General features: G+C 33.2%; 1 protein-coding gene across 1 annotated transcript; it reads left to right on the top strand.

Annotated features, from left to right (window-relative positions):
* Positions 1-12,478: 12,478 nt before the first annotated feature.
* LOC149178896 (protein UNUSUAL FLORAL ORGANS-like) lies at positions 12,479-14,332 on the top strand. Its single transcript, XM_089423737.1, has one exon. It carries the CDS (start codon positions 12,788-12,790, stop codon positions 13,961-13,963), a length of 1,176 nt encoding a protein of 391 aa, XP_089279863.1. The 5' UTR covers positions 12,479-12,787; the 3' UTR covers positions 13,964-14,332.
* Positions 14,333-17,737: the final 3,405 nt, after the last annotated feature.

Below are 17,737 nucleotides of genomic sequence, written 5' to 3'. Positions count from 1 at the left end.
AAAACAACCCTAAAATGGCTTATCTCTCCCATGTCTAGGTCTTCTAATCATGTAACTGCCTCAGAAATATATTAGATGAGACATGATGCTCTTGGATGATTATAAATCAACTCCATCACATCTTATTTTTACTAAACAAGAGGGCTCAACAAATTCTCCATTATACATGTCTTTTGGACATAACTATCTTCAAGCCTACATGATTTGAATGCCTAAAAATCAATTATTAACTTCAAAAATCCATATATCATCTTCTACAACTCGAATTTTGATGATTTTCATTACATTGGATTCTCCTCGCCACCCTCTATCATTTCCATACATCACATGTAGAAAATGCCTCATGTTTTGGCCCAAACATCGATAGATGCAAAATCCCAACCTTTGGTTCCAAGCCCACAAATGACTTTTGTGGCACTCCAACCTCCAAACCCTGAACCCTAGGGCTTGGAGTACCTCCCAAGCTATCAAAAATCAACACATTGCACCAAAATTTTGTATCCTCTATGTGTGGGCACCCTAATAAAACAACACTTCATAGATTTCAATGGATATTATTTTACTGAAGGAATTTAATTTCAATTTATGTGACAATAAGCTATGAATAAGGCATGAATCTACACTTCCATTAAAACCAAAAGAAGTGATATCAATGGATTCAACATCCAAGGTGGAGGGATTTATTTGTTATCTTAGCTACATTACAAGCACCAAAGGCTATAACATTTTGAAGCAAGTGACTCATTTCAAAGGGGCACTATGAGGGAGGAGTCCTAGTGAATCCAAAAGAAAGGTGTAGAAAATGAAACATAGGGAATAATTCATGTAATATACATGGGCCTTCACTACATCAAATAAATCTCCGTGACCAAGGTGGATGAATGCATTTGAAGCATTGCAATCCTTCTGAATACTGCATACCTTTTGAAATGTACGTCGTACATATGGCCATTTGCATGTATTTCCACCTTTTTAAATGGACATTGTAACTTCTTATTATCATTCCTTCAAGGTTACCACCTCCTGCTAGGAATTCCTCGCCAACGTAATGGTTCATAGCAATAATTGTTTCAATCATTTACAATCCACTCACTAAGGTTTTGGGTATGTGATAACAAACCACAAGTATTGCATATTTCTTCCTTATGAAAGAAACTATACTAGTCTTGTTCATTCCTTAGGCAACCATTTTTTCCCATGAGCTTGTATTTCTCTTCTGTTAAAGTAAATAATTCTATCAAAACTCTCTAATCCCAAATTCAAAGCTTCAATTCAATAATTTGATCCCTTACTCACTATGGAATGTAACTACAAATAATAAGGAAGGTAGATAGGAGGAGCTTTAGAGACACATGGTAAAATTTCTTGCATAATTTTTCTTTTAAAATTTGGAATCATGTGAATTTATAATCTCTTAGTCCTATTTTTGTTTCTATGTAATTTTTGGATTGTTAAGTGGCTTATTGCTCAACCTTTGACATGGATTGTTTGATAATTATGAATGGCAAGTTCCAAACACTGCAAAGTTAAAAGTGTTTGATATAGAAGTAAGTGGAGTGTTATAGATAGTATCTTTTGCACATGTAAAGGACTTATACAAATAACCTATAGAGGACATCTAGTAAGTCACTCATTAGGCCCTCGCTAATGGGGTTTTAATGGATTTAACTACATGGTTAACTAGATAGGATAAGTAACCAGGTGAATATAATTTGGAACAATAAGTTATCCAAACATAGGCTTGCTTCACCTCTTGTGATAATATACGATGTTCATGTCTACAACTACATTTAGGTAACATTACAGTATGAATATAATCTAGTGGCTTCACTCACAAATGAAACTATCTCAATTAACAATTACTCATAAAGGTTCCTTCTAATTTTAGGGTTTAACCACGTACATAAATTACCTGCATATGAATTCTAAAAATAGAAAATAAACAATGGCAAGAACATAAAACATAAAATAGATATACACAGAGATTTTCCCCTGGATCCCAAAACCGGGACTACCAAATTGATTTTTCATTATGTTCCTTTAAATGTTACAATACATATATATACATGTGAAGCATTCATAAACCCTAATCCATTAACCCTGGATTAGAACATAACCGTAGTTCCCTTGACCGGATCTAAAAAATACCATGGGCATAAAACCATCATGCCCAAAACCATGTGCAAAACCCATGCACAAAACCATAGGTAGGTTCGCCCATGTAATATAGGGTCCAAAAAATAAAATCATTGGGCGCTACCCCAGACTCTGTACAAGGGGACTACCACCCACCTGAGAGCCCCCGACAGGGGGGGCTGCGACCCCCCTGTGACCCCCCTGTTGCATCTAACGTAACAAACAAGGGGGGCTGACCCCCCCTGTAGCCCCCCCACACGTGTGACAAATCATGGAAAGAATATAACACACCCCCAACATTATCCCACTTGTTGTTTTCTTTTCCACACAGGGGATCACAGGAGAGCTTAGTCATTGGTGCATCCCTGCAATGCCCATTTTTTCTCTACACCAAGAAAACTTCTTAGTGCTCATATACTTTGTCAATGCATCTACAACATTCTTCAAAGTGTCCACCTTTACCAGCAACACCTTTTTGTCCTCAACCATATCCCTCACAAAGTGATACTGAACATCAATGTGCTTTGTCTTTGAATGACAAGCAGGGTTCTTTGCCAAGAAAATTGCACTTTTGTTATCACAGTCTATCCTTATATCTTGTTGTACTAACCCCATATTTGAACACAATCTCTACAACAAAACTGCGTCCTTGCTTACATGAGTGTCTTCCATGTATTATGCCTCTGTAGTTGAAAGTGCCACTATAGACTGTCTCTTTCTCATCCAACTAGTTGCTCCTCCAAATAGGTTAAACACATACCCACTTGTAGATCTTCTCTAATCCAGATCTCCAACCCAGTCTGCATCAACAAAGCCATGGATGTCCAAAACCCTGTCCAATCCCAATATTACTTGGTAGCACAAACCATAATCACTAGTGCCATGCAAATACCTGAAAACCCACTTCATTGTTGTCCAATGCTCATTCCCTGGTTTTGACATAAACCTACTCAATACTCCCACTACATGTGCAATGTTTGGTCTAGTACAGACCATTTCATACCTTAGGCTACTAACTAAATTTGCATATGGAACACATGACATGTCCTCTTCCTCTTCTTGTGTCTTGGGACATTGTTCAACATATAACTTTACACCTACAGGAATAGGAACCTTCACCAATTTACTATCCTGCATATTAAACCCCTACAATACTGTCTCAACATACTTCCTCTAGTTTAACCATATCTTCCTATTTTCCTGATCTCATTTAATTTCCATCCCCAAAATATAGTTTGCAACACCAAGATCGTTCATGTCGAATTTGGAGGACAATTGGGTCTTCATATCTTGGATAATTTCTTTGTTATTTCCAATCAGAAACATATCATCCACATACAAGACCAAATCAATAACACAGTCACCAATTAATTTAAAATACATAGAGTGATATGCTTTTCTTCTAGTGAAGCCAAGTCCCTGTATATATGTATCAAATTTCTGATACCTCATCCTTGGTGACTATTTTAACCCATACAAATACTTTTTAACCTACATACCAATTATTTCTTACCCTTCACCACAAATCCTTCATGCTACTTCATGTAGATCTCTTCTTATAGATCCCCGTGAAGAAATGTTGTCTTCACATCCATCTGTTCTACCTCAAAATCAAAAGAAATAGCAATAGATAAAAGTAATCTAATAGAAGCTACCTTGGCAAGAGGAGAAAAAATGTCACCAAAATCAATTCCCATCACCTGGGAATGACCTTTTGCTACCAACTGAGCTTTGTATTTCTCCACCTTGCATTTTGCATTCATCTTCTTCTTAAACACCCATTTGCTTCCAATGGGTTTCCTTTCAGCTGGCAACTCCACTAGATCCTAAGCCTCATTTTTGTCCAAAGATTCCATTTGATCAACCATGGCATCTTTCTAGAGTTTTTCATCCTCTGAATCTACTACCTCCGTGATAGTTTTGGGATCATCATCAGTAATAGATAAAGAAAAAATGAATAGAAAGAAGATGGAGTATACCTTTCTGGTTTCCTTCCTTCTCGAACTAATCTTCTCCTAACTCACGTTTGTGGCTATTCATCTTCTGATTCTTGTTTTGCTGTAGAGTTTGATTCTTCCTCCTTTAGCTCAAACTCTATCTTCTCATGTTCCTTTGGTAGGACTTCATGTTTAATAACATATTTCACCTCTCTAAACACCACACCTCGGTTATACACAACCTTCCTTGTTTCTAGGTTCCAAAGATTATAACCTTTTAAACCATCCTAATACCCAATAAAGATGCATCTTTCAAATTTACTATCCAACTTGGTTATTTTCTCCTTTGGAACATGTACATATGCATCACAACCAAATGCCCTCAGATATGAATGATAGGGTTTCTTACCAGTCCATGCCTCATGTGGAGTCTTATCCTCCAACGATGATGAAGGTGATCTATTAACTAGGTAACATGTAGTTTCCACCGCTTCTACCTAAAATTCATGTCCTAACCCGACACCATTAAGCATGCTTCTTGCCTTTTCCATCAATGTCCTATTCTCTTTCTACAGCTCTATTTTGTTGAGGTGTGTATGGAGTAGTCTTATACCATGCTATACCACACCTATTATAGAACTCTTCAAATTCCTTCTTACAGAACTCTCCCCCATTATCTATCCTCAACACCTTTATCTTCTTCTTTGTCTAGTTTTCCACCAGAGACTTAAATTCTTTAAAACTGTCAAAGACTTCAGATATCTTCCTGATGAAATATATCCATGTATTCCTTGAGAAGTCATCTATAAATGATACATATTACACAGACTCACCCGATGATGGAACCGACACAGATCTAAACACATCACTGTGCACAAGCTCTAATATCCCTTTCACCCTCTTAGCACTAGAGGGGAAATTCATCTGATTCTTCTTCCCGTATACACAATGTTCACAGAAATCGAAATCCAAAGAGAAATTAGACATACCTTCTACCATACTATTACCATGAAGTATTTGAAGACCCTTTTCTCCAGTATGTCCAAGCCTTTGATGCCATAACATGGTATTTTCTCCAGAGACCACTAGATTTTCTGCTCCACTTTCAAGAACCACAAAATTGTTGCATCCATCAATAAAAATACTACCTAGAAACTTGTACAAATTTCCAATCCGAACTCCCCGCATCAATACTAGTGCTCCCTAAACCATATTGCAAGTATCTTTCTCGAACATTGTTTTTACGCCTGCATCATCCAGCTTGCATACAGAAATCATATTTCTGGCCAATACAGGAATATGCAGAACACCCGAAAGTGTTTTAATCCTTCCACCTTGCAACTTCATCTTGAATTTTCCGTGTCCAATGATTCTAGCCTTCTTTCCATCCCCTAAGAAGACATCACCACCATCATATTTCTCATACTCGCGGAACCACTCCCTATAAGGAGTGAAGTGAAATGATGCACCTGAGTCAATCAACCATGCCTCATGATCTATATGTGTACTTGAAGAAGAAGCCAAGTACACATCCCCACCTTCATCTAACATGGTTTTTTCCTCTGTAGAAGGAGCATCATCAGATCCCTTTCCTTTCTCAGGAGCTTTATATATACAGTCCTTTTTGAAGTTCCCTTCCTTTCCGCATTTCCATCACACCTTTACAGGTTTTCCTGGAGATTTATATCTCCCTCTAGATTTAGATCTCCCACATGAGGACTTATTTTTGTTTCTGTTCTAGGACCGTTCTCATATAGACAAGGCATCTCCATTCTGGCCCCCCATATTTTTCTGTCTCATCTCCTCCAATAGCAAGGATGAGACTATTTCATCAAACTTCAAGGAATTTGTATTTCTACCTATTGCAAAAACCAGACTATCCCATAAATCTGGTAGAGAACACAACAAACTGATGCACTTATCTTCATCTAAAATTTTAATATCAATAGATAACAACTGGCTTACCATAGTATTAAAGGTGTTCAGATACTCTGTCAACGAGTCTCCACCCTTCATCCTTAAGTTATATAGCTTTTTCTGTAGGAACAATTTGTTCACCAAAGACTTATATTGGTACAAAGTCCCTAACTTGTCCCACAAAGCCTTCGTCATAGCTTCCCCTGGTACATTCAACAATACTGAATCTAAGATACACAACTGTATTTTTCTCTTTGATTTCCGATCCAACTTCCTCGAGTCTGCATATGACATTGTTGTTGGTTTAGTACCTGGATCTACCGTGATCCATTGATCTTTATCCACCGGCAGATCCTCCATCTTGAGTTTCCACAACTCAAAACTCTAACCATTAAATTTCTCGATCTCTATCTTTCCACTTCTCTCCATCTTCTTTCATCACAAGAATCGATCATGCAGATCTCCCACTAAACAGGGTCTACCACAAGCCCGAGCAAAACCCCTCAGTAGCAAAGGCATCCCCTCGAAGCTGAAACAACTCTGATACCAAATGTAGGTTTTAACCCCGTACATAAATTACCTACATACAAGTTCTAAAAACATAAAATAAACAATGGTATGAACATAAAACATAAAACAGATATACGCAAAGCTTTTCCCCTGGATCCCAAAACCGGGACTACTAGATTTATTTTTCATTATGTTCTTTTTAAGGCTACAATACATATATATACATGCTGAAGCATTCATAAACTCCAATCCATTTACCTTGGATTAGAACGTAATCATAGTTCCCTTACCCAAATCTACAAAATACCATGGGTAGAAAACCATCATGCCCAAAACCATGTGCAAAACCCATGCACAAAGCCATAGGTAGGTCCACCCACCTAATATAGGGTCCAAAAAAAAAATTCCCAAGGGCGTTTCCTGGACCCCATATAGGGGGGCTATCACCCCCTTGCGCATTTGACTAGTCGTAGAAAGAATATAACACGCGCTCAACACTAATTATCAATTTCTATACTACAAATTGGGGTTTCTAATAAATGTTATGGTACTTGTAATAATACATCAATAATATTGCAAATAATTTTCAAGGTGACTATTCAAGAGAGAGACAAAAAGATTGAATGTCTAACTAGAGGACACTCAAGTGGCATGATAGGAAGTGAATGATCCCTAACTGATATGTTCCCTTCCTTTAAGGATCTTTTCAATCGCCAATAATATAGATAACATGACAATGACTACTATGTATAGAGGAATGATAAGCCAATGTATAGAAATGATGGTCTTGAAAGAATTCCCCCACCTTTCCATATCCCAACACTTCATTCATTCAATCATTGAACCCTAAGAAAACCTTGATAAAATGCTGTATATAGGTCAAAGTACCTATTAGCCCAAAACCCAAAAAGGCTTGAGAGAAACTTCAAGACAACGATTAAAGTAGGAGCAACTACATTTTGTTCATATACCACCCCATTATTCAATAATATGGCCTTCTCTAATACATTAATGAATTTCCTTTCTCTTTCTAAATTATGAAAATTGAGGTTAGAGAAAACTCCTAGTTCAAACCTCCTCCTCCACCTCTTATTATATATAGTGAAAATTCATGAGTTTCTGATTGTGTGATATTTCTATATCCAACTTATGTCAGACAATTTTCCTAGTTGCATGGTGAACCCCCTTATACACTTATATGAAATCATATCCCCATTTGCCACCTTTTCTTTGAAACATTGGAATAATGTGTTGATAATACCCTTAGCTTAATTTTCACTGTTATGCAAATTTTCACCTTTTTTGTGACTAGAGGAATCAACAAATGGGTTGGTTTCGTACTCACGTGAGATGAGGTCGATTTTGACTGCTAGCACTACAACTTCTAGGTGCCTACATATGCCCCTTCCATAGACACGAGTAATTAAAGGGAATTTGAACATTGAATATCTTGGTACATTACATTTCATTTTCATGGTACTTTACAATTGAGCTACCTCTTGGAGGCTTTGACCTTTAGTTAGGTCACGAATAGAGCAAAGAGCCATTCTAAGAAACATTTTTCCAGTTATTAAGTGGCTTAATGCTTGTTCATTTGACATGGATTTCTTGATTATTATGAATGAAAAGTTGCAAAGGTTGTAGAGGTAAATATATTTTATCTAGAAGTAGTTAAAGTACGACTAGCTAGTATCTTCTCTACATGCAAATCCTTCTACCAATAGCTTACATTGGGCATCTACTGAGCCACTCATCACTAATTCATTAATGGGGTTTCAATGGCTTTAACTAGAAGGTCCATTTGGTAGGATAAGTAATTGGGTGAATATAAGTAGGAACAAGAAGGTATGCAAATTCATATGCTTACTTTGTTTCTTATGAGATTTTAGTGACATGTTACAATACTACTAGATATAAAGATGGAAACACCTTAGGATAATGTCTACATGAACAAGAATGTTGGTGTAGGAGAGATAGAAAAACAAAGCAATCCCCATGTACCCTACACCAAATTGACCACTCACTGATGATTGGAATCCAACCAAAAGTCGAGGAATATGACCTAACGAATACCAAGTAGATTAATTATGATTAACATTACTTAATGAATTCTTTTGTTTATGAAAAATAGAAAACATGAAAGAATAAGTATCATATCATTTTGTTTATGAAAAGTATAAATTAATGTTCTTTTATTTTTGTCTCACTTATTGTTTAGTCCACAATGAGGATACCCATTAGGCTTTCTTTCCTTTAGAAAGATTAGTAACTGGCATTGATTGTATCATCATGTCTTGTGTTATGCGAATGGGAATCAAAGTGAGGATAAAGTAAGGGATGATGTTGCTTGCAAAGTATAGGCCAATTCCTTGACTACTCTTCTTACTTAAATAGCATGAAATATCTTGCATGCAAATCAAAACTAGACATTGTTGGACACCACAACAAAAAGTATAATGTTTGGAGCTAATGGAACATAAGATAAGAATAAAGATTTAATGTTTGTTAACTAACCCTAACTTGAATTCTAGCATTAATCTATCTCGAGAAAGGGAGACTAAATACATAATATATTTCCTAAATTTAAACACAAGAATGGTTTCTTTACCTCAATATCAAGCCAAATAAAGATTCAAAATTTATAGTTTAATGAAATGGTTGTAATCATTTGATAAAATTGTTTCATAAAATAAAAATTAAATATTTAATTTAAATTTATAAATTGATGTTTTAATGGAAAACTAAAAACCAATCAGTAATAATACAACATAGCAACCAACCTAAAAAAACACCTTATCTTATCATTTATGTTAAAAATATATATATTTGAAAAATAAAATTACACTTAATTTAATTAAAAATAAAAAATAGAAACCAATACATCTTAACCTCAAGCACAATTATTCAAAATAACAATATCACTTCTCTCTTAATAAATATTTAATTTAATAATATAATTTTACACATCAAGATAAAATTCCTAAATTGGGCATGGGCAAATCAAAAGCACCATTCGACTTCATCAAGAATAATTAAATAACAATTTCCTAAATTGGGCATGGGCAAATCAAAAGCACCATTCGACTTCATCAAGAATAATTAAATAACGAAAATATTAGTCAAGTTAATGATAGATTTTTCGGCGAAAATCACATGAGAAACCATTTGTCGACGCGTTTCGAACCAACCAGTGTGGTTCATCGTCAGGAACCACACGATGAACCACACGATGAACCACACTGGTTGGTTCGAAACGTGTCGACAAATAGTTTCTCATGTGATTTTCGCCGAAAAACCTATCATTAACTTGTTATGGATCACAGAAGCCTCAACTCTACAATATTAGTCAAGTTCAACTTTTCGAGGTAAGCGCATTTTTAACACTTTTGGAGAGATTTTCTAACATACTAAAGAACATTTTACTTTATACTAATAAATAATAAACATTTTAATTTCACAATCAATACGATTAAAAAATGCAAATAACAACATAAATATTTAAATATTTATTTAATTACCTAGTTGTCTGACATATAATACCTTAGAAATGGTGTCATGTCGACATAATGATCGCATGAGCCGCACGTCTTATTTTATGCCTACTAGCACGAGAAACTTTTATATATATATATATATATATATATATATATATATATATTGGTACGAAACAAGATAAACCAAACAGGTTATTGTCCTTGGATTATTTTTTGAACTATTTATATTCTCGTGATTGTTTATTATTTTCTCCCTTATGGTAAGTGGACTATCATTTCAAATTAATTATTAGTCAAGGTTCTTTTTAGTACAAGGTTGGATTCTTTTGCACAAGTCTATCCATAATTTATAGTTGCCGCAGGCATGATTATTTTCACGGTTGACATTATGTCTATTTCCAATTGAAATACTTGAAATATATATCAGTATAATTATATTAATATTTAATATTAATCTAATTGATATAGTAAAAAACTTTATTTATATCATGGTTAAATATATAAAAATAATAATAATAATAAAATTATTACAATTAAAATATTATTATTTTTATTATAAATAATAATAATTATTAATTTATATTAATTATTAATATTAATATTAATTAATGTTATTAGCTTACAAGGTTTTGGATTGATGGTGAATAGATATATTGTTAAAACATTCCTTGCGATAGATCATTATTTTTTATTATTTAATTAATGTTATTTAATTTTAAATTATGTAATATAACTTAATTATATAATAATTAATTAATATAATAATAAAAAATATTATAACATAATAATAATAATTGTATTTATAAAATTAAATAATAATTAAATTAAATAATAATAAATATTAAATAATTAAAAATATTTAATTAATTATTAAATAACTAAATAATATTAAATCATTTAATTAAATAATAGTAACAATAATATTATTTTGGGAAAACTTTGGGCTAAAAATATGTGAAAGATAATTTAATTTTATTCAATGTTTAGGATGGACATTCTACCTATTTTTAGGGATCTAAGAATTGAATAATTACAAATGAGTGTTGTGGATTTTAAAAAAAAAAGAAAATATGAATTAGGTGTTAACAAATAATAATAAATATTAAAATAGTCATTAGAAATTAATATTAAAATATTAATATGGCATTTCAAGAATAAAATAAATTAAGAAATTAAATTAAAAATGAAAATAGACCATTAATAACAAAGCCTACTATATTATTAAAAAAAAAATTGAGAATAAGAACAAAGATTCCTCTAAAAATAAATAATTAAATAATTAAGGGGGAATTGACAATATTTTTTTTTATTTTTTTAGAATAATAATAATAAAAAAAAAGTAAGAGAGTTCAAAATCAACTATGCTTCAAAATGAAAAAAAAATACTCCAAGAAAGAGGATGAGAGAATTTCAAATCGACGAAGCTTAAAAATGAAAGAGAATAATTAAAGAGGAAAAACATTCGAAATTATAAAATTGAAGAATTTTTAATTTTTTATAAGAATAATGAATAAATTCAATATATGATAATTTAAACTAAACATAATAAAACTAATGAATAAGATAGTAAGAATGGTTTAATTTATTGCAATCTTCAACATTGGCTTATGGTGAGTGCACTATCATTTCAAATGAATTATTGGTCAAGGTTCTTCTTAATGCCAGGTTCGATTCTTTAGCACAAGTCAATTCATAATTCATCCTGGCCGCAGACATGATTCTTCTCACAATTGACATCATAATAAATAACACATTGTCCATATCCAATTGGAACACCCATATTTGAATATATATAATTTATAGGATATTGTGTGATGAGAAAATTGGATGGTTTCATTTTCGTGAAAAAGTGGTCATAGCAAATGGTTTATAGATTCCCACAGATTTGATCCTTTTCTGGTTGAAGAGTCCCTATCTACTAATGTCAATTTCAAATGCTACTTTCTGGCAACTTGCAGATTTTCTTCGTTTCATAATAATTTACTTATGGTGTTGCATGCTGCACCTTCTTATTCATAGCTTCTGTTAATTAGTTTGCAGGAATCACAAGTGGGGACCAATTTGCTTACTCTATAACAGACTTTTTTCTTTAGGATTTACTGTTACCAAACGGCCAAGGCCCAAAAAGTATTTGGGATTTTGTTTGAGATGCCCATTTGACGCAACCACTTTTGCTTCACATTCAATGTGAGACACCCCTTTAATGCGACGTTGACACTGCAGTGAGCGATGGATAGTGTGAGAGATAGTACAACAAAGAAATCCCAGTCATTGTTAGTGACTTCTAGCAGAAAACAACGCAAATTCACCATTGAAATACATCACCATTGTTTATATGGAATGGCACTATTACTGAAACGCGGGGATGAGGGCTCCACAGGTAACTTGAATGGTAAGTATCTTGAATAATTTAATAATTATATCACCCCCAGCTAGTGTGCTATATATTTCACATTTTGCCTTCCATTTTTCCGTGAGCTTTGCATTGCCTGGTCTACTCTGGCCGTGCAATCATTCTTCTGGAACTTTAGTAGGTTTTGGCTCTCCATTTTTTTTATCAATGGGGTTGTTTTAATTCAATTTGCAGCAACTCCTCGAATTTAGTATTATTATGATTAGGCTTAAATCCCTTTCTATGGCAGGCATTCATACTGTCTTTGCTGGCTATTAAGTTGAGTTTGATATTTCTACTTTCTGTGCTTTTTGATTTCAATGTAATGATCCAGTAACCTGATTTTCTTGCAAAAAGGTTAATGTGTTACTGGTAAATTTGTTACTCAGTTTTCATTACTGATGGTAGAAATGCAGACAGAGAATAGTCACTGCAAATCCAGAAGTGAGAAGCAGCAATTAGAGGCGAACTTGTGGAGTGGGCTTCCCGAAGAAGTGGTAGAAAAGATCTTGCTGTGCTTGCCCCTGGCTAGCACAGTGCAGTTTCAGAGCGTATGCACAAGATGGAAATCTCTGTTCCTCTCAGATGCGTATTGGAGAAGGAGATACCAGACGGATGCAGGGGAGGAACAAGCAGTGAAAAGAGGTGCATGGTTTTTCCTCTGCACAACGGGTGAATTCTCATGTGCCTTCGACTTCGAAATGGACCGCTGGCACAAAATTCCCAATCCTGCAATCCCTCGAATGTCTATTATTACAGCAGCAGGCAGCATTTTGTGTCTGGGGAATCTCGTTGCAGAGTGCAAGATATTATCCATATGCAATCCGATTAAGAAGACAGTGATGCAACTGCCTCCCACATCCAGAGTTCAGCTGATACACAAAGCAAGCATGTGTCTGAACAAGGATGCCCAGTCCTATAAAATTGTAGTAGCAGGGGAAGAAGATAGCATTATGTCTGCTACAATAAACTCGAGAGTATATAGGCTTTATACTGAGATTTACGATTCCATTGCTGGTTATTGGAAAATGGCGGGAAACCCATTACCCCATGCCAAATTTGGGTCCGATCCAGGAGTGTGGTGCAAAGGTTTGTTCTACTGTATTACAGAGATGCCATATGGTGTAGTTAGATTTGATCCCGAAAATGGCGTTTGGACTGAACTTGATGCAGCCATGCCATGCTCTATTTCAACTCCTTCTCTTGCAGAGAGCAATGGCCGCCTAATCATGATTGGAAGAGTGGTTAACAACCTTAATAAAGCTACTGAAAAAATAGTCATCTGGGAATTGCAATACATAGACAGTGATATAATTGCATGGACCGAGATTCAACAGATGCCCCTCAGTATCTACTCAGAATTCATGGTTACTTTCAAATCTTATTCTCCATTCGTATGTTCTGCTATAGGTGATTGGCTGTGCATTGCTACACATCTAAGCCAGAGTACAATTGCTTTCAATTTATGTAATAACATATGGAGAAGTCTTCCGACTGATCCTCTTTTTCCAGGAAACAGGAACTTTCGCTTGTTGGGTTTGTGTTATAAGCCTGCAGTGTCAGAGTGGCATGTATAGACATGGCAGTGTTCAGTATCTTCCTCCTGAATGTTCGTTTAAAATCATGGAGGGAGCCCAAGTTTCTCTTTAGATTGAGCTCTACCCTAGGCTCTTTTTTTTTGGGTGAAACTCAAACAAGTACCTGCAAGCAACTTTTCTGAATTTTTTGTCATGTGAAAATTACTGTGATTTGATGGATTGTATTGACTCTCCACTCCAGAGAGATGTATGGTCACAGGTTATGCTGAAAAGAGGATGACCCACTGACTGTAGTCATCTGACAGTAGCCCCATTGAAAGGATATTCCCTCGCGTTTAGGTGAAAATATCGTGTAAACTTTTTTTGGAAAGCAACGCATATGGCATCGCGTGATAATTTATTTTTCAATTTTAATGCAATAAATGCAGGAGAATCTACATAACAGTTCGAGCAGTGTCATCTTGAAGCTCAACGAACTCTCTGGTCGCACTGGGCATTCTTTATCGATAAAGGCTGTCCCCCACCAGTTTGATTTTAATACAGTGTTATTTTATAAATTTTTAACTTTGTTTTGAAATTTTTCTATGGACCAGGTTTTTTATTTTTTTATACCAGTCCATAGGCACAAGTTATATGCATCATTTTAGAGTGAAAAGTTTGATTTTTAATTAGTTCTCCAAATTTTATAAAATTCATGAAGGCAAAAAAAAAATTTATTAAAATGAAATTTTTTGAAATATATGAAATAATCAATTTTATAGTTTGATAAATAAAATTTGTAATAAAATTTATATAATGTATATATGATACCAAGTGTCATAATAGTATACATCAAATCTTAATATTTATGAAAAATAGTGTATACATTAAATCTCAATATTTATGAAAATTTTATTATTTATAAAAATAAAAGTTATATATGACACCAAGTTATAATAGTACATACAATAAATCTCAATATTTATGAAAAAATACACACATTAAATCTCAATATCTGTGAAAAATATATTCATCAAATCTCAATATTTGTGAAAAAAAATACACGCATCAAATCTCAAAATTTATGTCAAATCTCACTAGCACAACCGAAATCTCAAAATTTATGTCAAATCTCACTAGCACAATCGGTTGAGGATGGGTAGCCTAGGTAAGGCAAACCAGGATCAAACCTCATGGAGGTTGTTGCCTCCATGCTAGGGAGAGAAGACGCGCTAAAAATATTGAGTCAGCTTAGGGTTGTTGTTTCTCAAGCCATATATCAAGCCTGGAGGATCATAGACAACATGACAAAAAAAATCTCAATATTTATGAAAGCTCATGTTTAACTTATAATTATGTGTAACTTTTGAAAATAATTTACAAAGTTTAATCAAGTTTTTGAAAAAATTTAACAATCACATTTTTATTTTATGATATTGTTTTTTTTGTTTATATATATATATATATATATATATATATATGAGAGAAATTAATTTATATATAATATTAAAATATATAATTTACTTAATATAAGAAAAACATAAAAATTATTATGTTATTATTAAAATAAAATATCCCTAAGTTATAATGGGAAATTTTTAACAAAATCTTACTACTATGACTCCAATATTATTGGAATAACTACAAAAAATCCAACAAACTCATTTGTCATATTCTATCACTTCCTATATCAATATAAAGATATTTTTTTTAAATGCAATCTAAGTTCTTCCTCTAAACTCTTGTTGCATTTGAGTTTCTTCCTACATTAATACAACTTCTTTAAATAGATGTTAATACAACTTCTTTAGATAAATGATCAATATTTAAGTTGAACTATATATATGAAAAAAATCATCAATTTTTTTTTTTTTTTTTTACCTTCATAAATTGATTTCTAATTGCAACTAATATTATAGTCTCAATTTAACATTTATTGCCTATTTAATCTATTCATAATTTAAAGTCTCCCAATACTTAATAAATATTTTTCTATTTTTCTTAAAAATATAAAATTCCTAAAACTTAAATATTCCTTTACTAACAACATCTTTCAAAATAATAAAATGTATTGATTTAACTATTCCATTATAAATCTTTATAGCTCTTTGGTATGCCCCTAAGCCAACATGCATTTTCATAATTAATTATGTGTTCCTTTAATATTATATAATGTTTTCCTTTGAAACATTTTTACCTACCTTTAATAGTTAGTTTGATTTAATGAGCAACTTGTGTAGGAGCCATATAAAGCCTTGAAATATCAAGTTGTCAAATAATGCAAGGTAAAGACTTATAGGCATTTGTAGGTGCATTAATTATTTAAGAATATAGACAGCAAACAAAAACCAATCGATTCCATTTGTTGTGGAAATTTTTGTTATAAATGATTTTAATGCAAAATAGAAATTTCATTGTTTTAACTAAACACTTAATGAATCATAACTTTGTTAATTATACTATAAAAATATCCCTACTTAAAAACTTTAACAATTCTATTCGTTTTAATATTTTGAAAATTTGTTTTAATATTCTGATTCAAAATTTGAAGAAGATCTGAACTATTATAATATGGTGCCATCTTAGGGTTCCATTTCCTAGTTTTATGCCCTAAATGAACTCTTACTTCCATCATCTCTTCCAAATCAATGTTCCAATATCTTTTGCTCATTCTCGTTGGCTTTCCTCCCCAAAATAGTGAAATAAAATGTATTGTAATATCTAATTATTCCAACGGAATCAATTACATCTCAAACATTGCCTATCTGTCTAGTACGTGATAGAAACATTCTCACTCATAGAATACTTGATATTCTTCCTATTATAGAAGAGATATTCATGAACATAACAAGAAATCTATTTCTCAAGACTATTTCTCAAGACTATTTTAATTGATGTTTTAATATAGCAAAGATTAGAACGAATTCTCATGAGCTCCATAGTGGAACAGGTCGTTGGGCAGTTCTTAAAACGCCATGGATGGAAAGGATATGCCATATATGTGAGAATAGGAACATCAAGGATGAATACCACTTCCTCTTAGAGTGCCCCGCGTACAACCGCATTAGATCTCAGTTTCACAATCTTTGTTACAATATTTTATTTTTTTTCCAGGCTAAGACTAAACTAAGTACCCACGGGGAATTGAACCAGTGACCTATCGCAAGGAGTGCCTTAACAGCGCACCCGTTCACCGTCAATCCAAAGCCCCGTGGGCAATCTTTGTTACAATATTGACCTTCCTAGCCTTTTACAATATCAAAATTATAGTGAGCTTGGGAGGCTTCTCTCTAAGTTTTTTGAGCATAGGAATAAAATCTTAAATCAAAATAAATAATTTGTTTCTTTAGGTCCGATAGACCAATGTTTGGTCTTAGCGGATGTTAACCATCATCATCATCATCATCAATATCGCCTACAAAATAGAACCTTGTAAATCACAAGTTTTAATAATAATAAAAATTAAGATCTTTATACATGGGCACGAGGGGAATTTTTATCTTAAAAGCAATAACTTTTGCTAACAATTACTTTTTGCAATAGAGGCAGGTACTAAGCAACAACATTGCATATTACACTTGTTTAAATTAAAAAATTATGTTACCTTCTCATCAATCCATTGCATATTCACAAAGAAAAACAGTTTGGGCATTTTCAAGGGAATACCAACCAAATCCAATATCAAGAGACAAGCTAACCTCAAGCTAATGTAAATTTATATGAAACTAACTCACCTAAGATTGACAATGCCATTACATTTACTACTTTCCTCATAAAAGAACCTCGAAATTATCATAGATTATCGAGGGTCCTTTTTTCCTTTTTTCTTCCTAA

This window comes from Pinus tabuliformis, chromosome 4_1 (genome assembly GCF_031772625.1).
Source record: "Pinus tabuliformis cultivar Carrire ecotype Pingquan chromosome 4_1, CPIR1, whole genome shotgun sequence".
Classification (NCBI taxonomy): Eukaryota; Viridiplantae; Streptophyta; class Pinopsida; order Pinales; family Pinaceae; genus Pinus; species Pinus tabuliformis.
This window is presented reverse-complemented; position numbering and strand designations above follow the sequence as displayed.